Here is a 21,062-nt window from a genome sequence, read left to right as displayed (position 1 = left end):
ATGTTAGTGAGGTTTGAACCCATGACTATCTTGTATCATGATGGGATTGTTATTAGCAGGAAGCACCTAAATTGTTATTTAATTTCGTTTGACATATAGCTTGTTACGATCCTGATAGAATCATTTCACTCTGAGGGGAGTGAGATTTGATCAATCTCAAGCCATCTACAAAATATAGAGGCCTGCGCTTGCCTGTTTTTAATAAGATAGGCCTAAATAAATTGAAGGAATATTGCAAAATTGTTTTTGGATTCCCTGCAGTCTTTAATGTCCTGTTTTTCTCTCCTTTCCTTAATATTTTCTTGTTGCTGGTAACGATCATTGTATTCTTTGGGATTCGGGTTGAAAGGGGTGGATGGGAATTCAGGGTACCTTTAATAGAAATTGAAGTCGCCAGAAGCAGATTATTTTCTTCTATAGAGCACAAAAGGTCTGGTATGCAAGAGTTAATGCCAAACACCTTTTAAACACTCTTTCCTACTGACCTAATTTAGGGAACCTGGGAAAGGTAGTGTACATGATATTATACAGATTTGAGAATGATATGTCATAAATATTGGTACAGCGAATTTTTTACTTATATCATCAGTTTTCTGAATTATAACACTTTTTATTGTGGCGGGAACCCTTCCATTTTCTTGTATTTTATTTTCTGAATTTGTTGTAAAGCTGGCTCTTTTGTCCTTATATTTATTTATTTATATATTTTTATATTACAGGAGTTCTCTACAGAGATGCTGGCAATATCACTATGGCTATTGATGCATATGAGCAATGCCTTAAAATAGATCCTGATTCCCGAAATGCAGGCCAGGTATTTTGCCTCTTGGCTTTCATGAGATTTACTCCCATGAGCCACTATATATATTTGTTTATGCTTCCATGAATGTTATTTTTTTTATATGCACATGGAAATACCATTGCAATGTTTTGTGAATGCTACATCTAACTGAAACGGAAATCTTTTACTTTAGTGCATTAGTGGTACTTGTCAGATGTGCATGCATGTTATTGTATTTGTGCAAGGGGTACTCATTTTTTTTTTAAAAAGTATGGATTTCGAATCTTTCTCTGGCACACAAGTATTTAGCAGTCACACAGTGGCTTGAGTGACAGTGTCAAGACGCTTTTCAGATTGTTTACAAACAAAACATCTAAGTGCATTAGCTCAATCAAGATCTCCCTCTGTCTGTCTCTCTCAATCTCTCCATCATAGTGAGCTCTGTGGATTTAAATCTGTATCTATGTTTTATGTTTGTTGTAAACAAGTAGATTGTGTCTTTTTAACACTTTAAAAAGCTTTGTTTCTGATTTTGGCTGAACAATTTGTTGCAGAACCGATTGCTTGCAATGAACTACATTCATGAAGGGCATGATGATAAACTTTTTGTTGCTCACAGGTTTCAACTGATCCCTCTTTAGTTTTGCATGATTGCTTTTCCTTCTCGTTATTGAGTGAATGTAATGATGTGCTATTAGCATATTGTGAGTTATGTTATAGGAGAAAGGATAGCCTAAGTTTTATTTCAATAAGGTATACTCTAATCTAATCATAAAACCTTAAATGTTAGTATCTTATACAATGACAGTATGTAGTTTTTCTATTGCCTTGATATTAAGTTATTTTTATGTTCTGTTTTCCATTAGCATTTTGCACTGGAAAATGAGGAATTCTAGCTTTGCTGATGCAGCTTAATATATGCAGGGACTGGGGTAGACGCTTTATGAGGCTATTCTCACAGTACACGTCGTGGGACAATATAAAAGATCCGGAGCGACCCTTGGTGATTGGATATGTATCTCCTGATTATTTTACTCACTCTGTATCATATTTTATAGAAGCTCCCCTTGCCCACCATGAATATGCAAAGTACAAAGTGGTTGTTTATTCTGCAGTTGTGAAGGTAGTGATTTTTTTCATTTCTATAATTTCAGCTGTCGTTTTTTGTCCTGCTTTCTTTAAAGTTGCTTTTGATTTTTCTCATTTCAACATGTTGCGAACATTATTTTTGGGCTTTCAAGTTGAACTTTATCATTTATTTTATAGCGATATATTTAACCGGAAAATTTTCATCTCTCGAATTGTCTCCCCCTGTATGCCTTCTATTCATACTTAAATTTTTTGCAATATCTGACAGATATTATACTGTCTCCTGTGTCACCATTGATTGGAAATAGCAATCAATGCCTTTTGAGTTATTTCAATGTTGTTTTTGAAGTACTTAATGCCTGTATAGCAAATGCTATTGGAATCTCTTCATCCAGTACTGATTTCCTTACATTGTCACAGGCAGATGCCAAGACTATCAGGTTTAGGGAGAGAGTCTTGAAAAAGGGTGGGATCTGGAGAGATATTTATGGGATTGATGAAAAAAAAGTTGCAAGCATTATTAAGGAAGATAAGGTGGATATATTGGTGGAACTTACTGGCCATACTGCTAACAATAAGTTGGGAACAATGGCATGCCGGCCTGCACCTGTTCAGGTATGCTGAAGTGGGTTCTGATCTTGCTTTGTTTGATTTGTATCTCTTGTGATGTGCATCCTGTAGAAATATGTAAAATATGAATCAAACTTTATTGTCATAAGGAATGTTAGTCTGCAAATGTTAATTTTGTGTTGGCGTTGCCAATTCTTTAAATCAAGTAACGTTGAAGGGCATGTTTATCCTGAAATTGCAGCTGCATCTCGCCAGATTTAATTATATGTATATTTTGTGCAACTGATAGCATCATACATTACTTTACTGTTGAGTTTGGAAGCCGGAGGGGCCTCATATCAAAGTTGTGCATTTCAGTTACCGTGTGCGTCACTCATTATTCATTAATTGTTGCATTTTTTTGTAAGTACAGGGTTGTTTTCTTAAGGTAGATAACCTGTCATTGCTGGATTTACAGGTTACTTGGATTGGTTACCCAAACACAACTGGTTTGCCAGCGATTGATTATAGAATAACAGATTCACTGGCAGATTCTACTGATTCAGAGCAGAAGTATGTCTCCTACTATTATCCTTACTCTTTTTTACCTTTTTTTTATTTTTCTCCCTGTAGCATTCAAGCATGAGTTTTCTGCTATAGTGCTAAATTTTTGTGTAAATTATCTGTTTATAATATATTCCTTTTATTAAAAATGTAGGCATGTTGAGGAGCTGGTTCGATTACCAGAATGCTTCCTTTGTTATACACCTTCCCCTGAGGCAGGGCCTGTTTCCCCTACTCCAGCTCTCTCCAATGGCTTTATTACATTTGGGAGCTTCAATAATCTCGCGAAGGTATTGAATAAGTTAGATTTTGGCTACTCTTTTCTTGTGATCAAGTATTTGTATAAAAGCATAAGCATCCAGGCTAGTTATCATATAATGCTTTTACTCACTCTTATCTTTCTTGTCTCTTATCAGATCACACCAAAAGTGCTGCAAGTTTGGGCAAGAATTCTCTCAGCAATTCCGAACTCTCGCCTTGTAGTAAAATGTAAGCCCTTTAGTTGCGATAGTGTGAGAGAGAGATTTCTTTCAACATTGGAGCAGCTGGGGTTGGAACCTCTACGTGTTGATCTTCTGCCTCTAATTTTACTCAATTACGATCATATGCAAGCGTATTCTCTCATGGACATTAGGTATAATGTTTTTTTTTTCTTACATTAGGTTACATTTCGTATTCAGTAAAGTAAAGTTTTTTTTTTCCTATATATGAACTTGGGTTTGGCTGTAACTTGGTGAACCTTAAGATTTTAAATGCCTATTGGAACAGCTCTTCTGAAAAATTATAGGTACTAGTATTGACAGTAAACACCTTATTGCTTAAAGTGGTTGAGCGGTAACATGTACTCGGGATATTTCTGTTCAGTGGTTGTTTCATAATTTTCATCCTTAAATTACATCACTGTTGGTTGGTGAATATGCAGACAGAGATATATTGTTTTACAGGTTACTCTGAAGGGTTACTTATAGGTTACTGAAGTAATTTATAGTTGGTTCCTGCACTAAAACACAATTCCTTCCTCTTGCATTCAATTTTCGAATTAGAGTCTGTATAAGAAAGTGTCAGATCTCTAATGCAATTCTTGCAACATTGCGTTGTCGAAGGTGCGTTATTGGAAATTACTTGCATTTTGCTTTGCTCCATGGTTGTCATTTCTATCTCTCCATGATTGCAGAGGTAGGGAGGCTATTTTAACGATCATTTTGTTTAACAGTTATTATTTGCAAAATGGGGCTTTCATTTAAAACTTGGGTAGAACTTAGAGGATCATATGAGAACATGAGATGTGCATGGGATAGTCTTCCTTTATTTAATTATGCCGGTCATAGTTTAGTGAGGACTTCAGTTTTCTTGTTCTCTGTTGGTTCTGGTTTCAAGGATCTAAGATCTAACCTGTGTTTTCTTCTCTCTGTGTAGTTTGGATACTTTTCCTTATGCCGGAACAACTACGACATGTGAATCTTTATATATGGGCGTTCCGTGTGTTACTATGGGTGGTTCAGTACATGCACACAATGTTGGTGTTAGTATTCTCAGCAAAGTGGGTAAGTATTTTCTGTTCTACCTGTTTGATTTGTGTATCTGGCATGCCATGTTCGTTTGACCAAATACCATTACTTGCTTTACCTGCCTTTATTTATCCCGATAAATATATAAATTAAGCAAGGAAAAGTGTGATATTAAAACTGAAAGTGAGGATATGTGACATAAGCTCCAGGGAATTTGAGAGTCTTTCCAAGAGCTTGGAGAAAGGGCTTGAAGAAGCTATGTTTATACCCTCCAACTGTTTACAATAATGGGACAACAATTTTTTTCCCTCAGTAAATTCTTTATCTGTGGCCAATATCTTAGATTGTTGTTTTATGTATCTGTTTTTCCTGTCTCTATAGAAATTGTCTTCTGATACACCTGTCTTACTGCAAATACAGGATTGGGGAACCTCATTGCTAAAAATGAGGAAGAGTATGTTCAGTTGGCTGTGCAGTTGGCCTCTGACATAACAGCACTTTCAAATTTGAGGATGAGTCTCCGAGACCTCATGTCCAGGTCGCCTGTCTGTGATGGACCAAAGTTTACCCTTGGGCTGGAGTCGGCATACAGGAACATGTGGCGCAGGTACTGCAAAGGTGATGTGCCATCAAAACGGCACATGGAAATGCTACAACAGGAGGTATCCCCTGAGGAGCCTGGTACCAAAATCGCTGAACCAATAAGAATTACTGCTTCAGGTTCTTTTACCTCTATCAAGTCCAATGGATTCACTCCTTCAACACCTATGCCTAATCTCTGTTCTTCTGAAGAAAATGGAGTTTGATAGCAAACATTGGAGCAATATATGAGATTTGTTTGATTCGGCACCATATTGCTTTCTTGGTGATTTGCTTTCCCAAGGATTTAATCATAGCTGCTTCGGTCGAAGGAGTCAAGTGGTTAACTGAACACACAGATTGAAGTGGCCGCACCGTATTTCTTTCCTTAGGATCACATTTTTCAGGGAAGAACTGGTGGCAGTATTCAGGATCAATAATTTAGTTGTGCTAGAAAAAGGGTCATTATTTCAAAAAAAAAAAAATGGAAAAAAGAAAAAAGGGTCATACTTATGCTAGCTGTGCCAGGGTTTTTCCCCGCCTATAGAGTTGTGGTGACTTGTAAATTGTAAGATATTTTCTTTTGTTTTTGTTTGTTTATTTGCAAGAGCGCTTGTTGATTTTTAAACAGTATAGTTGATCAAATTTCCGGGAAATTTCCTGGGTTTGATCACATTGTAACACTAGCTATGGACTTGTATGCTTCAGTTTGTTTCATTGCAGTTGGCGTCGAATTCTGCTTACAAAGTCGCAGCAATGTTTACCAGATTAAATATAGTGCTGCAGAGTAGTATTAACTCCCAGTCTTATTTTATTTTATTTTTTCGATCAGAATTCTTTATAGTGCAGTTGAGAATTCGGGTGGTTCTTCAAATCATAATGAACTTGTGTAGCATTGTCATAAGAAAAATGATTGACCCCAACACTAGCCTTGCCTATACTGCCAATCTTGCCTGTGCTACTGTCAATCAGATGGATTTTATATGATTTGGTTGTAGGCTTATATGCGCGCGATAATCCCCATTCTTCTGTTTTTTGTAACATACTTGGGTCCGACACTCCGACACGCCGATAAGGATGGACACTCTACATCCTTGGGTCCGACACTCCGACATGCCGATACGGCGTCCGACACCGCAAAATACGTGTCCGACACGCCACGTGGGGTGTCAAAAAAAGTTGACTTTTCGGACACATCTCGAACACGTTGACCGGCCCCGACACGACATTGTGACACGTCACGTCAGCGTTCCAGACTTCAAAAAAAAAAAAAGTTTGGATAGATTATGGATATGATAATTATATTAGTTCATCTTCTTGTTTTTTATGTACTACTGTGCTAGAGATTGCCCTGTTTGAAAACAAGTTACTGCTCAAGTTTGTTTTTCTTTAATTTTATGTTTTAGGTGCTAGAGGTCTGTTGCTTTTAATGTTATTAGTTATGCACTTTACTTATTTCTTATGGTTATGAAATATATTAAATTTAGAACTTTATTTGGTAATGTAATGAACTTATTTCATATTTTAGTATATTTTTTATTTATTAAAAATATATAAATAGATAATTTTGTTTGCCGTGTCCAAGCCGTGTCGGAAACTTAGTTTTTGAGTTTTGCCATATCGCCATGTTGTGCCATGTCGTGTCGCCGTGTCCGTGCAACTTAACCCTCAAATAAAGCTTCGAGCCCTGTTGTTTCTGTGAGGCGATATCACCGGTGTTGTTTATTCTTGACCAATTAAAACAGAGCCTGTCAAAATAACTATAACTTGGCAGCAGCCTGAAGAGACTATGCTTCTTGACACTTTTCCACCCTTGATTTTAAATTCTGGAACTTTGGTATCCTATGACAATAATACAGCTCTTGTTCCTGCAAATGTTACAAAAGACCAAATGCAAATGAGAGTGTGCAAATATTATTTGAACATCCTCAATAGAACTAGCTAGAATGGTATCATGTGAAACAGAAAACTAGCTACTACACAATACTCACAATAGACTGCATCATCCAAATGTCGGTTTTTAAACAGTACAATACAGAAAAGCAAAATATGTAGAAAGGAGGAAGGTCCATACCAGTAACACCAGCTCCATTTTCACCATTAGTGTTCTTGTCAGCAACTGAAATGATTCAAATGAAGACATTCATGTTCGTTTATCGGTTTATGATACAATCAATTAAGTTGATGCAATGACCTCGACTTCAGGTGAGAGATCGTAATCTCTAACAGCAGCTTTGCAATGTCTAATCCTTGACAGATGTCCAGTATCATCACATCATGCACTGGCCTGTATTTCGAAAAAGAGGCAAGTGAATAGAGGGTGGAGAAACAATGTTAATTGAATTTGAGCTCACTCTCTAGTTGCTAAGGTTAGCATACTGAGCTCAATCTCTAGTTCCATATATATGCAATAGAAGATAGTATTAGTACAATTAATATAGTAGAAGACAGACATGATTAAGTACTATCTAGGTCATAGACCTTAAAAAACAGGAAATGTAAAGTACAGTAACAAAGAAAAATATACACCGAGTTAAAGTTTTCGGATTTATATTAAATGTTTTTTCAAATTCTAAAATAACATGTGGAAATCAATGAAAGACATTAGTATCTTGTGAAATAATACTTGCTACGAAAAATACTCAGAATGGACTACATATATATTATCTAAAAGGCAGAAAACTTGAGAGCAGTGAAGCAATTTATTTTACAAAAGTGCAACAGACATCAGCAATTGTCTGAAATCTGAAATTTCCAACAGTCTACACTCCATTTTCATCTCTCTCAGCCCTTGATCTCCAACAGCTGATGTCCGCGGTTTCTTCGCATTGAGTTTCATATAGTTCTGGAACTGAAGCAGAGGTTTTGATCTGCCTATAAATTCGTCTAGACTTTTCCTTTTTCCATCTTTTGGGGAATAGACATCATTCAAAGTCAAGCCCTCGTTTTTCTTTATAAATTCCCAATACTCTTTGAGTCGGCATTCGAATGAGTCCTGGTTTTCAAAGTCTAGTTTCTCTCCATCTGCTCCATCCTCCGAGTTTTCTTCTGCAAGCCTAACCACCTCTAAACAGTCGTTGCAAAGGCCCGACTTATCCTTCCCTCTGAGCAGTGAAAACTCAGCAGCACCAGTACTACTACTTGCTGTGTAGCAAGGGTCACATAGTGCGTAAGGACAACAAAGGCATGAGAAACTAATTGCCACCGAGGTGGTTGATCCGTTGTTTCGGCACACATAACAGCAATGCCTGCTGCAAGTCCAGAGCTTCTTGCTTTTGAGGAAGGATTTCTTCCGTCCCACACATTTAGGATGATAAACTTTAGTGCAACCTTCATGGTCGCAAAGCATTAGATCGCCACCATCTTTGCAGACAAAGCACCAATCCTCTGAGCAGTAATCCATGTTTAGTAGCTCTTTTTCTTCGCGCTGATTTGAATGGTCATCGCTGCGCCTAATATATAGAGTGATTTGGAGTTTCCTATGGAAAAGAGTAATCCTATCTCTATACGGTAAATAGGGATATGGTAAACTACCCCTATAAAAACTGGTTTCTCTATACGGATAGTATTGAGTTTAGATTCAGGTTCTCAAATATAATTTAAACAGATCCTCAATAGAACCAGCTAGAATGAAATCTTGCAAGAGAACAGAAAACTAGCTACTACAGGAAATACTAGCAACAGACTGCATCATCTAAAAGTCGGTTTTTAAACAGTACAACAGAGATCAGCAACATATGTCAGTGTCAAAAGGACAAAGTTCCGCACCATTAACACCTTTCTCCGTTTTCACCACTAGTGTTCATGTAAGCAACTGAAACAAATACATTCATGTTTGTTTGTCGGTTTATGATACGATCAATTAACTTGTTGCAATGACCTTGACTTTAGGTAGGACCGTGATATATATCAGCAGCTTGCAATCTCTAGTCCTTGATTATTGTCCGCAGTATTTTCACATCATGGACTGGCCTGTATTTTCAAACAAGAGGCGGGTAAATAGAGGTGAGAATTGATGTAAACAAAAGCCTCCTAAAAGTGTAATATAAGAGAGAGACAATTAGACACAGAATACAGACCATTAACCACAATAACAGAACTCACAGATATAGGCGTGTTAAGAAGGAATGGTGGAAGCCACACATAATATAAACTTAAGCCTCCAAAGTAGTATAACATTGTTTGACACACCAGAGTTTTCAAGTTAAGGGAAGATAATGAAACCAACGCCATTTCTAAGTTAATAAGCAGAATCAAGTCATGGGACAGGACATAGTTATATTTGTCCACCCTACTTTCCAAATTATTTTAACTAATCGATTTAACAGGCTTTTTCTTCCACATGTCTGCTTACTAATCTACACTCAAAATAATAACTTACTTCTAGGATTGAAGAGTTAGTATAATTAATGTTTGAATCTACAGTTTTCCCAAGAAAAAAAAAACTAGCCAGCAACATTCAAATATATAACCTTTACCCATTGGCAGGAATTTCATTTTCCCCACTTATAACAGTACTCATACGACAATAATATGTAATTTAATAAAAATAGATCCTTATGTCTTCTGATGCATTTTAATTCTTTTCAGAGTTGTAAATCAAGATCTATATGTTCAGAAAATCTAAGCATGGACTGTTGTGCAATGCTAACACATGATGTATGAAACATCTATAAAAAGGCATAAATAATGTAGAAATTCAAAGAACAGGAAAATTATAAGACATTCGAGAATTTGATTCTCCAAGAGGACCACAAGTTTTAACAAGCTGCACTCTAATTTTGAAATTGGTCAAGTGTCACAAAGAGCAATTCACGGATCCAGCAGTCTAAACCATGAGAAATTCTCAAAATCTTGCGAGGAGTATATTAACCATTATCAAGCAGTCACTAGTAATACAACCAGTATACACCCTTTTATCTGAATCAAATTTGAAGGATGCAATGAAAGGAATGCATACCTATCACTATTATCAGTTTGGACACTACCGAGTCTTTTGATGATTTCCATTCCACTGCACACTCTTCCAAATATTGTGTGTTTTCCTGAAGGGAAACAGAAGCATCAAGTGAAGTGTTCTTAGGGCAGAACAAGATTACAGAAGAAAAAAAAAATATGATGAAAACTCCCTACTTTTCCCGTTAACCCCTTCATGAAGTTTAAAATTTGCACAACTCAAGTGTAGAAAATCCAGGTAAACAGTCTGAACCTAAGTTGCTCATTTTAAGAACTCCATAACTCTCTCCAGAATGACTGCAAGTCAAAGTATAAGATGCTTGCAGCAAAATCAGCAGAAAAACTATCACGACAACTACTGTTTATGATGATTTCATAGTCTACAGACTGATGCCTCATCCAAATAATTCTTAAAAAATGAAATGAGGCAAAGCCATAACAGGCGAAAGTGTAATCACATTGTATCCAAATTACACGATTAAGCAACAACTTTTATTGCAATCACATTGTATCCAAGTTACACAATATAAGCACAATTTTCTATCACTAACCAACAATGTAATTCATAATAAGTAGATGAAACGGCAATATACACCCACCTAAGAAAACAAAGTCTAAGCATTAATTAGGCAAAACTGTACTCACCATCCAGCGAAGGACATGGAGCGAGTGTGATAAAGAACTGGCTTCCATTTGTATCCGGACCAGCATTTGCCATGGACAAGATTCCAGCTCCAGTATGCTTCAAATCCGGTTTTATCTCATCCTCAAATTTCGAACTGAACAACAACATCATACAACAATATCTTTACTCTTCACTCCAAATCATAATCACATTTAACTCCCAAACCTAACCAAAAAATCAACCTTCAACCAAAAACAAAAACAAAAACAAAAACAAAAAACAAAACAAGCATACCCATAAATGGATTCTCCACCCCTTCCAGTCCCAGTAGGATCACCACCTTGCACTATGAAATCCTAAACCCAATTCCAATCTCAGCCATCAGTAAAAGCCCTAACAAATTTTTACTTTTTTAATAACTAAAAATTAAGTTAAGTAAAACCTTGATGATTCTGTGGAACTTGACATTGTCGTAGTAGTTTCTGCGATTGAGCTCGATGAAGTTCCTGCAAGTCCTGGGCGCGTGCTTGTAGTAAAGCTGCGATTTTTAACCACAAACAGGTCGGAGTAAAAAAACACGAACTTTAGGGTTTCAGAGTCACGGTAATAAATTTAGTACTGGAATTTACCTCAAGGGTGAAAGCGCCCATGGAGGTCTCGAGGGTCACCTCCGGTGCCCCTCCTTCTGCCGGTGCCCACATCTTTCCAGAAACCCAGAGTGAGAACTAGACCAACCTGAAAAGGGTTTTAAACCCTCTCAAGTACGACACGTCCTTTGTATCATACGACATGTCGTTTTGTTCAGAGGTTTAAGGAAGCACTGAATTAGCAGAGTAGAAAAATGAAGTGGGTGAAGAAGTGAAGAGAGTTGAGATGGTGGAGATGGTCCAAGGTGGGACCCGGGGAGCTATCAGACGGGCCATAGTGATCGGAAATGGGTTTGCCGGAGCTGAGAATCAGAGCATTGGTTTGGTTCGTGCTCTGGGTCTATCTGATCGTCATTCTCTATATGTGAGTATTCTGTATCTTTCAGATTGTTTGTTATTTTTGTATTGGGTTTCTGGTTTCTGATTGGTTTGGTTGATTTGAAAAGAGAGTTACTAGACCAAGAGGAGGAATTAACAGATGGCTTCCATGGCTTCCACTTTCTCTGCATAAAAAAGCAGACTATGTCATCTCAGGGATCAGAGGGAGGAACAAAGATAGGTAACCTTGTACAATGAATCTTTCATTCGAGTTAATTTGTTGCTGGGTCCCACATGGATTTTGTGGATCCCATATGTACTGATGGATTTTGTTTATGTGCTGAAAATGGTGCTAGCTTAGGTCTCTCATCTGGTGTTGTGGAAGCTGATGCAAAGCAGATTGCAAATATGGCTCGTCAGACATTTGCCAAGTATGTATGCACTGTGTTTCGTTACGTTTTTTTTCTTTCTGTTTTGCTCAATCTAGGATTGTGTTGAGTTTTGTGGATCGGATAAGGAGATGGGACTGATTAGTATTTCGTCTTCCTAATAAGCTCATATGCATATACATATAAGATGTTATTCTGTTTAATGTATAGGAGTTTTGAGTGTTATTTTGAGTCTGTAAGATAAAGACCCTCAGTACTTAGAAAGACATTTACTTTCTCTCCAGAGATGGCCCGTTGCTGGTAGTTGCATCTGGTCGCGATACCATTCCCGTTGCAAGCGCCATAAAACGATTAGCTCCAGAAAATGTTTTTCTTGTTCAGGTTAAAGTTCGATTCTCCCCTAAGACGAGCTGCTTATGATTGTTGACAGGGAATTGCTTAGTACTGATAAACAAAACTCAGGCACTATTTCGATTTTAATGCAATCGTTTTGATATGTCCTACTTGGTTTACAATGAACATTATTAATGATTGATTAAGAAGACCGGAGACATTATTCTATGTTGACTGCTGTCTAAAAATATAGCTTACTCTGTCTGGCACATTAATGTAAGGATCTAATTTTGTAATTTGTCAAATATATAGTTGCTATAGGTAAAATGGTACATGAGCATGTTGTTCCACTCTGTGATTTTGTTCGACCAAAAACTGAACTTTACTATCAATGTCACATTGTGCTTTTATTTAAATATGTTTTATCGAAAGTGTGACTTGGTGGTAATATATTGGTCAATGGAAACACTAGATATCCGATTAAAGCTTCCTGCAAATATGTTTCAGATACAACATCCAAGGTCGCATCTGAACAGGTTTGATTTGGTGATAGCTCCTCGTCATGATTATTATCCATTGACTCCTCATGCGCAGAAACAAATTCCTTGGTTTCTCCGGAGGTGGATTACCCCTCGTGAACCACCTGGAAAAAATGTGGTGAGTATCTTGGTTATTAATATTGGTACATATACATTTCTACAAATATGGTTGACAGGTTCTCTGTATGATTCAGGTTCTCACTATTGGAGCTCTTCATCAGGCTGATTCCGCTGCACTTAGGAGTGCTGCTTCTTCCTGGCATGCTGAATTGGCACCGCTACCAAAGCCCTTGCTCGTAGTCAATATAGGAGGCCCTTCAGGTAAACTTTTGCACCTAAAAATCGGTTATGCTTTTCCTTTTGTCCTCTTTATTAGGATATTTGTGTTCAATTTCTTTGTTTGTAATTCACTTCGATATCTATGGAATTTATTACTGACATCGTTCATACTTGCAACCTGATTTTGTAAAGTCAGTACTCAGTAGGTCAGGTTCTTTATATGATGTCATAACATGCTTGGTTTCTTCTTGTACTGAAATTACATCTTGAACCCCTTTTACATTGTTCAATTTGATTCTCCTTTTCTTTTTATTACGGAAGGTGATCGAAAGTCTTGCGTATGTATTTGTTTCGTAGGGAGCTGTTCATATGGCGTGGATCTTGCAAAACAGTTAGCAGCTATGCTACAGAATGTCCTGTGGAGCTGTGGAAGTGTGAGAATTTCTTTCTCTAGAAGAACTCCTGAGAAGGTATATAAACTCTCGTGATAAATCTTTAGAGGTTTTGTGTGTGGGAACTTACTTCCCGTCATATTTCTGCTAGGTGTCCAAACTTCTTATAAGAGAATTCAGTAATAATCCGAAAGTCTACATTTGGGATGGTGAAGGTACTTATTAAACTCTTATAAAACATCGTACTTATATACATGCATTTATATGTGTGTGCATAAGAGGAAATTTTGATGGTTTGTGTGATACTGCTTAGGCCGCAATCCACATTTGGCCCATCTAGCCTTGGCAGATGCTTTTGTCATCACTGCTGATTCAGTCAGCATGTTGAGTGAGGCTTGCAGTACCAGGTATGTTTCAAGTTTGATGCTGATGAGGTTTAATTAGATGGAATTGCCTTTCAAAATTCCCATCGTATGAAGTTCTTGTGTTTTGACATTCTCATAATTTTCACTTCAGCAAACCTGTGTATGTGATTGGTGCCGAACGCTGTACGTGGAAGTTCGCAGACTTCCAGAACCGTCTGGAGGAAAGGGGAGTGGTTCGACCATTCACTGGTAAAGAGGATGTAAGTAATTAGCCCTAGCTAATTATTCTTCGAAATAACCATCAGCTGTTCCTTAGTATTTAGTTAATAAATGAGAAAGAAATGATTGTAGCAGCTCTCTTTAATATGAGGGTGAAAAAGCTCTCATATTCTCTACATCATTCTGTGGATCTATATGTTCAACTTATAATGTGTACAGATCATGGTTGGACAAGAACATTGAACTGTTTTATTTATTACTTGTTAACAAAGTTTACTTTTGTTTTATTTATTAATGAGTTTTCCTTTTCTTCTTTTGTTTCGGTAGATGTCTATGTGTTGGAGCTATGTTCCACTTAATGACACTGCCGAAGCTGCTAGTCAGGTGAACAAGGTCCTTGCCGAGCGGGGATGGAGTATACTTGCGTAATGGCATAGTTCCTGCCAATATTAGATCAGTAAAGCACATTAGAGTCAAGCGTACTTTACGAGTTGACCCAATTTTGTTCATTTTATTCTTACCAATGTACATAATTTGTTAGGAACTTTCGATGTATCATTGATGCCAATGTTAATTATCTGAGTTTAGCTTAGGCCTGTAAGCTGTAACCCATACTAGAATATAAAACATTGATAAACAGAAGATCATGGAGATATTCATTACCTAGAGATAAAAATTTGCTAAACATGGCCAGGCCATTTGTTTGCTTTGTAAAGAACGGTTGATTGTACCTTCGACAAAGAAAGTTATTGACATTAAAAGAGCATATTTGTATCTCTTTTTCTGGTCTCTACTGTTGTAAATTGTCTGTCTCATAGGTCTATGCCTGAATATTATGCAAAACGAAGAAAACATTGCATTGCAGATTCGCAGTTAAATTCCATAAACCTTCCCGGCACAGAAAGTTTTACAGTAGAACAGAAATATGAACTTGGTCCTTTCAAAAAGAAATATGAACTTGTTAAGCGATTCTAAAGTCTACAAATCTAATTTGCAAGGTCTTAAAACGTATAGAAATAACGTGATTCCGTACTCTGCATTGTGTGATTAGGGTGGCTAAGTGTGGTTTAGGTGAGTAAGAGAATAAACTTTCTAAGTTATAGCAGGTTGACCTTTTGATTAAAACTACATTATTCTTAAATACAGTCCAGCTTCTCTCCTCTGCATTATATCATCAAAAAGCTAAAGTGCTTAGGTAATAATAGAAGACCAAACAAAACTACCTCATTTCAACCTCTTCATCTTCATAGAATGATAGAAGTCTACTATCCACTCCTCCTTGACAACCTATTAATATTGAAGTGGTTAGTACTTGATCCATCTAGCAAAACATTTCTTTCGTTCACTCAAACAACAACTCTCCTCTTGCTCCCATTAACTGATTAAATTACAAAGTTGTATCATAATCACTGATTTTGGTCCACTAGACTCCATTTGCTGCACTATATATGGTTCCCATGTCTAATCACATTCATCACAAGCTTCTTAGTCTCTCCACTTGCAGTTCTCATTTCAGAAAGAGTTTCAATCAAAGTCTTAAGAAGATTTTTCTCTTTCTCTGTCAACTAAAATGAAGAGTGGAGAAGCAACCACCATTGATGTTCCTGAGGCAAGTGGAGCAACCAAAGGAAAAGCACCTGTTTTGATGGTTCCTAGGAAAGAAAAGGGAGGAATGAAGAGAGGGCTTGCGATTATTGACTTGATTATAAGGATAGGTGCAATGGTGGCTGCTCTAGCTGCTGCAGCCACCATGGGAACTAGTGATCAGAACCTTCCTTTCTTCACTCAGTTCTTCCAGTTTGAAGCTAGCTATGATGACATGCCTAGTTTCGAGTATGTGATTCTCAACTTCCATATCTTTCTCATCAAATGTTCTTCTATCAACCATTTAATCATGCTAATGAAGAAAGACCTTGAGTGAAGACATACTAATGAATCATGTCGCATAATTTTCGTTTCATTCATAGCCTAACAAATATAACATTCTTTAGCAACTAATATTGGACTATTGTATGAATGCAGGTTTTTCTTGATAGCAATGTCAATTGTAGCTGGCTACCTGGTGCTATCTCTCCCCTTCTCCATAGTAGCCATAGTTCGCCCTCATGCCGGTGGACCAAGGCTCTTGCTCCTCATCGTGGACATTGTAATATCATAACCTCTCAACTTACTTTCGTCCTTGCAGTAATATTCTCTTGTCAGATTAATTTAGACCATATATTCCTTATTTTTCCACTGATAGTTTCTAACACCAAAGTATTAATCTCTATGCAGGCGGCGCTTACTCTAGCCACTTCTGCTGCTGCGGCTGCAACATCCATAGTCTACTTAGCCCACAATGGCAATTCCAACTCGAACTGGCTCGCCATTTGCAACCAGTTTGGTGATTTCTGCCAGAAGGTCAGTGGGGCTGTGGTGGCATCCTTCATCACTGTTGTTTCCTTCATGTTCTTGATTCTGCTGTCTGCTTTGGCTCTCCGAAAGCATTAATCTAGAAGAAGATGGAGAGAAGCTCTTCAAATGATTGCAATGTTGTTTATGATTCTGTTTTCTGTTTTCTGCTCAAGTATTGATCCTTGTGTGAATTTGGTTATAGTTGATGTAATTTACTTTGTCTAATGCCAAGTATCTCAATGAAATCATGGTTATTATATGCATCCATCCTTTCACTTTTATTTTATATATATTATGAGACAACAAGTGGGAATATATCATCTTTGAGTTTAATTCACGAGAACTCACTTATAAAGAAAAATGAAAACTTCAATATCATTTTGTTTCTAATTCCAACTCGATCTCCAAATTTAATGAAAAATAAGGTCCATTCTAACATGTTCATTGTAAATTTGAAGCGATAACCTACCCGTGAGGCGTGACCTGTTTGATTTGTTAGCTTAATTAATAAAGGCATGGTTATGAGTTAAAGAGATTTTAATAAGATAATAATAAAATGAAAATTAAAAAATTAAAAAATTAAAATAGAAAAATGAAAAAGAATGCGAGGTCGTGTTTGTAATTTCACAATAAAAGAAGCTGATCAAAAACTCCAGAATTGGAACAGTGGGCTCTTCCGTTCCAAATTTCCTATCACCCCCATATCTCTGCCGGAAAATAAGACGGAAAATCTGAGCTAGGGTTTATCTGAAAAAATGTCTCAATCGGGGAAACTGATGCCGAATCTGGATCAACAGACGACCAAAATGCTCAATCTCACCGTCCTCCAGCGAATCGACCCCTTCATCGAAGAGATTCTCATCACCGCCGCCCACGTCACCTTCTACGAATTCAACATCGAGAATAACCAATGGGTCTGCCTTTTTTTTACTAGAGATTTTACCCCTTTTTGATTATTTACCATATCTGACTAGTAATTATTGGGGTTTTGGCAGAGTCGCAAGGATGTTGAAGGCTCTCTCTTTGTGGTCAAGAGGTAATAGTTTGATTTCGTTGTGCTTGTTTGGCAGTGGCCCTCTATTGCATTGTGTTAATTCGCAGTTGGAAGTGATTGGTTTCGAAGATTATGTATGTTTAGTTGCATTGATACTTGGCTTACTTATTGTTAGGAATACTCAGCCACGGTTCCAGTTCATTGTTATGAATCGGCGTAACACAGGTAATGTCACTAAGCTGCTTAGGATTAAGTGGTTTCTGTTGAACATTCTAGTGCTGCATTTGACTATTTGACTACTTTGTTTATTCTACTTTGGTTTGCTAGAGTTTGTATCAATCTGCATTCCCCGATTGCAATAACTTAAGTTTTTCTTTTGCTTTATTATATTTAAGAGAGCGAATACATGGTTTTATATGTGCTTACGTAGATAAAAGAGACAACTAGTCTTAACTTGTGGTTCAAGAACAGCACAGATATTTAAAGAAAAATGATGTTCATGGGAACTTGAGAGATAGATGAATGAAAGTCTCATATAGCATACTCGATGAAAGATCAACTCATTTTATTAGTACGACAGGAACACAAAATGAGAGAAACATGATTTGAGAGTTCAGATCCACAAGTGAATGGTTGCCTGTTTCATGAAATTTCTTTTTTAGCTTCTTGTTCAACCTATGATATACTAGTGCTTCTTATTTTTTCTCTCCTAAAGAATGTAAACAAGTTTTTTTTATTTTTTTATTTTGTTTTTGTTATTAGCATATTCTTATTTGAAAGTTCGCATTTAATTTTTCTTTTTGGTGAACAGAAAGTTCACACTTTTTAACATACCTTTTTTTTTGGTTTGAATATTATAATCATGCTGATAAAATGATACTGTTTATATGTGTCTGTATAGAATGTATAATTATGTGTTTATATTATACAGATAACCTAGTGGAGAATCTCTTGGGAGATTTTGAGTATGAAGTTCAAGTTCCGTATTTGTTGTATAGGAATGCAGCTCAAGAAGTTAATGGCATTTGGTTTTATAATCCACGTGAATGTGAGGAAGTTGCAAATCTCTTCACTAGGTACAGTATTTATCTTAAATTGTTTTTTAATGTACATAATGTGTATTTTTTTTAAGATCTCGTTATTACTTTCCAAGTAAACATGCAGTTCAACATGAAAAACCTTCAGGTTTGAACAATGTGAGTGGCTAAGTGACCACATGAATTACATCTTTTTTTTGGCATGGTTAAATACGTGCATATATGATTTGCACTTAGAAGAGTTTGAAATTAGCAAAGGTTATAATATATACATGCATACTTAAATTTAGAATTCATATTAGAAAAGAACGATATATTCTAAGCTCAGGTAAATAGGAATGTAAAACTTTGGACATTATTAACAGCAATATATGCCCCATGTCCATGCATAAAGGTGGACACAAAGCATAGCATGAGATCTAAAGCAGTAAAATGGTGGTGCTGAAATTACTGGAGTATCATAGGTCCATGCATTTATAAACATGTATATATTTGCTCTATTACATGATCTAATACTGTGTAATATTCTACAGGATTCTTAACGCATACTCAAAGGTTCCTCCAAAGTCCAAAGTAGCTTCTAGCAAAAGGTTTTCTCTCCATTTTCAACCTCCCCTTCTATAAGCATTGACTTGGAACCATTATTGTTGTTATTCAGTTATAAATTTTGTCTTCAATATGTGTTCAGATTGTCAACCCTTTTAGCTCTATGAAGAATTAGATAGTAGACATAATTCTGGTTCATTAGTAAGCCTTTTGCTTCATAGAATTGGAACAAGGGTGTACTTCCTAAGTCTTTGCTAAGCTTTCCAACAAAACATCTTATATGGTTCATTTCTCCCAAAAAGAGATATTGGTGGGAAGTGGATTATTTATGCAATACAAAATCTTGGTGGATCCTCTTTTATTGTCATGAACTCATGATCATGTAGTTTTTAGATCTCGTATGTCCGTCCAGGTTATGTAGGAATGATATGTCATGTTATCTGCCCTATCAAGAGTTGGATTCTTAGTTTGGTTTTGTTGATTGAGTAAAATAGTAGCTATATTGCTATCTCTAATTATTATTTGTGTATTGTACTGTAGTGAGTTTGAAGAACTTGAAGCAGTCCCATCCATGTTGGTTATGGAAGGGCCATTGGAGCCATCAGTGAACGCCACTACTGCCAGCGAACCTCCTGAAGATTCATCCTTCGTGAACTATTTGGTATGATTTTGGAGCTTTCTGAGTGAAATGTTGTGATGATCTGCTAACTTTTTTGTCAACTTCTGACACCTGAATTTGGTTTGCTTATAGTTATGCGTCATCTGGTTTGTTATATCTAAACTGTTATTTAAATTGTTGGAATGCTTTTTAATTTTTTTTGGAAGAGTGAGGTTTCACTATTTCTTAGGAAACACCTGAAGAATCTGTCTGGGTTAGCACTCAAGTCCCGACCCCTTTTGGTTCTTTACTGGTGACGCTTAAGTTTAATCCTTTTTCTCAAAGATATTTGCATTGGTCCTAGTAAATACCAAAAATATGATGATGCTTTCAATTTCTTTGATCTTGTGGAAACTTCAAGATTACAAATGCAGTTGCATCTTTCTTTTGGTGCTATTTTAAATATTATTCAGAAACAATCCCAAATAGATAGGAGTTGTAGAACATTTTGTTTTTCTATTTATATGGCGTATTTAGAATTTTGAACCTTTAGCAGGTGGGTTTTGCAGTGAATAACCAGGTGAAATCATGAAAAACTTATATTAACTTGAAATTCGGTTTTATCAAAAAATAGGGTTTAGGTTGGTGCTGAGAAGGAAAGTTTTAATTCATGCTCTAAATTGTTCTATAGTATAGTGTAAAGTCACATAATAATGTGTTTGTATGGTGGCATGTCACACTGTATAAGTTTGCTGTAACTTTTTTTGTGTCTGTCTTTAGCGTGTTTCCCATGATGGCTGAGCATATTTGTTTTCCTACTCTTACTGCAGGCAGCTATGAATATTGGAGGCAACACTTCAAACATGGCAAATTCAAGACCGACGTATCCTTCTTCTGGAACCGCTCCTCCATTTTCTTATGCACCCAGTGTCATTTCATCTCCTGCACCATCTCCACTGGTACCAGCCCTTTCCCTTTCAGCCTCATCTACACAAAACCCCTTGCCCAGTACATCTGATTTAACAACCAGCAATAGCCGGGTGGCTAATCTTATAAAGCCGGATGACTTTTTCCCTTTACCTGCTTCCTCATCTTCTGGAATTGTACCACCCATTTCATCGGCTGTGCCCGTTCCTACTGCTGGTGCTCTTCATCCTCCTGTGAATTTGCAACGCCCGTACGGCACCCCAATGCTTCAACCCTTTCCACCGCCAGCGCCACCTCCATCTTTAACTCCTAATGCTCCTCCCACTCCCAATGATGGGCCTCATATAAGCAGAGAAAAAGTTCGGGAAGCACTTCTGATGCTTGTTCAGGTATTATATAAATATATATATATATATATATATATATATATATAT

The 21,062-nt window shown here is 36.8% G+C and overlaps 5 protein-coding genes across 5 annotated transcripts in view; 4 read left to right on the top strand and 1 right to left on the bottom strand.

Moving 5' to 3' along the window:
* Window positions 1-5,843, top strand: part of LOC101295349 (probable UDP-N-acetylglucosamine--peptide N-acetylglucosaminyltransferase SPINDLY-like) — a 9,777-nt gene extending 3,934 nt beyond the window's left edge. Inside the window, exons 9-17 of the mRNA XM_004303480.1 lie at window positions 720-814; window positions 1,336-1,400; window positions 1,706-1,904; window positions 2,291-2,485; window positions 2,898-2,992; window positions 3,138-3,273; window positions 3,400-3,617; window positions 4,400-4,527; window positions 4,912-5,843. Coding sequence (XP_004303528.1) covers window positions 720-814; window positions 1,336-1,400; window positions 1,706-1,904; window positions 2,291-2,485; window positions 2,898-2,992; window positions 3,138-3,273; window positions 3,400-3,617; window positions 4,400-4,527; window positions 4,912-5,297 — 1,517 coding nt within the window. The 3' untranslated portion in view covers window positions 5,298-5,843. The remainder of the gene's footprint in view (window positions 1-719; window positions 815-1,335; window positions 1,401-1,705; window positions 1,905-2,290; window positions 2,486-2,897; window positions 2,993-3,137; window positions 3,274-3,399; window positions 3,618-4,399; window positions 4,528-4,911) is intronic.
* A 2,733-nt stretch (window positions 5,844-8,576) lies between these two features.
* LOC101295058 (peptidyl-prolyl cis-trans isomerase-like 1-like) lies at window positions 8,577-11,414 on the bottom strand. The gene is made up of 6 exons (XM_004303479.1): window positions 11,281-11,414; window positions 11,094-11,189; window positions 10,946-11,007; window positions 10,672-10,805; window positions 10,031-10,115; window positions 8,577-9,042 (listed from the first exon to the last, which is right to left on the bottom strand). The coding sequence occupies exons 1-6, from the start codon at window positions 11,350-11,352 to the stop codon at window positions 8,997-8,999; spliced, it is 495 nt and encodes a 164-aa protein (XP_004303527.1). The 5' UTR covers window positions 11,353-11,414; the 3' UTR covers window positions 8,577-8,996.
* A 108-nt stretch (window positions 11,415-11,522) lies between these two features.
* On the top strand, window positions 11,523-14,752 carry LOC101294776 (uncharacterized protein RP120-like). The gene is made up of 11 exons (XM_004303478.1): window positions 11,523-11,662; window positions 11,745-11,857; window positions 11,973-12,047; window positions 12,290-12,386; window positions 12,846-12,995; window positions 13,072-13,198; window positions 13,514-13,626; window positions 13,700-13,763; window positions 13,862-13,955; window positions 14,065-14,173; window positions 14,460-14,752. Exons 1-11 carry the CDS (start codon window positions 11,525-11,527, stop codon window positions 14,559-14,561), a joined length of 1,182 nt encoding a protein of 393 aa, XP_004303526.1. The 5' UTR covers window positions 11,523-11,524; the 3' UTR covers window positions 14,562-14,752.
* Window positions 14,753-15,605: 853 nt separating this feature from the next.
* Window positions 15,606-16,669, top strand: LOC101294484 (casparian strip membrane protein POPTRDRAFT_763057-like). Its single transcript, XM_004303477.1, has 3 exons — window positions 15,606-15,965; window positions 16,155-16,278; window positions 16,407-16,669. Exons 1-3 carry the CDS (start codon window positions 15,703-15,705, stop codon window positions 16,620-16,622), a joined length of 603 nt encoding a protein of 200 aa, XP_004303525.1. The 5' UTR covers window positions 15,606-15,702; the 3' UTR covers window positions 16,623-16,669.
* A 533-nt stretch (window positions 16,670-17,202) lies between these two features.
* LOC101294193 (mRNA-decapping enzyme-like protein-like) overlaps window positions 17,203-21,062 on the top strand; it is a 4,835-nt gene continuing 975 nt past the window's right edge. Inside the window, exons 1-7 of the mRNA XM_004303476.1 lie at window positions 17,203-17,440; window positions 17,522-17,562; window positions 17,696-17,745; window positions 18,452-18,596; window positions 19,091-19,147; window positions 19,644-19,764; window positions 20,532-21,017. Of these exons, the coding sequence (XP_004303524.1) occupies window positions 17,282-17,440; window positions 17,522-17,562; window positions 17,696-17,745; window positions 18,452-18,596; window positions 19,091-19,147; window positions 19,644-19,764; window positions 20,532-21,017 (1,059 nt within the window). The 5' untranslated portion in view covers window positions 17,203-17,281. The remainder of the gene's footprint in view (window positions 17,441-17,521; window positions 17,563-17,695; window positions 17,746-18,451; window positions 18,597-19,090; window positions 19,148-19,643; window positions 19,765-20,531; window positions 21,018-21,062) is intronic.

This window comes from Fragaria vesca, linkage group LG6 (assembly GCF_000184155.1).
Source record: "Fragaria vesca subsp. vesca linkage group LG6, FraVesHawaii_1.0, whole genome shotgun sequence".
Taxonomy (NCBI): Eukaryota; Viridiplantae; Streptophyta; class Magnoliopsida; order Rosales; family Rosaceae; genus Fragaria; species Fragaria vesca.
Note: the sequence above shows the minus strand (reverse complement) of the source record. Positions and strands in the feature narration are given on the sequence as shown.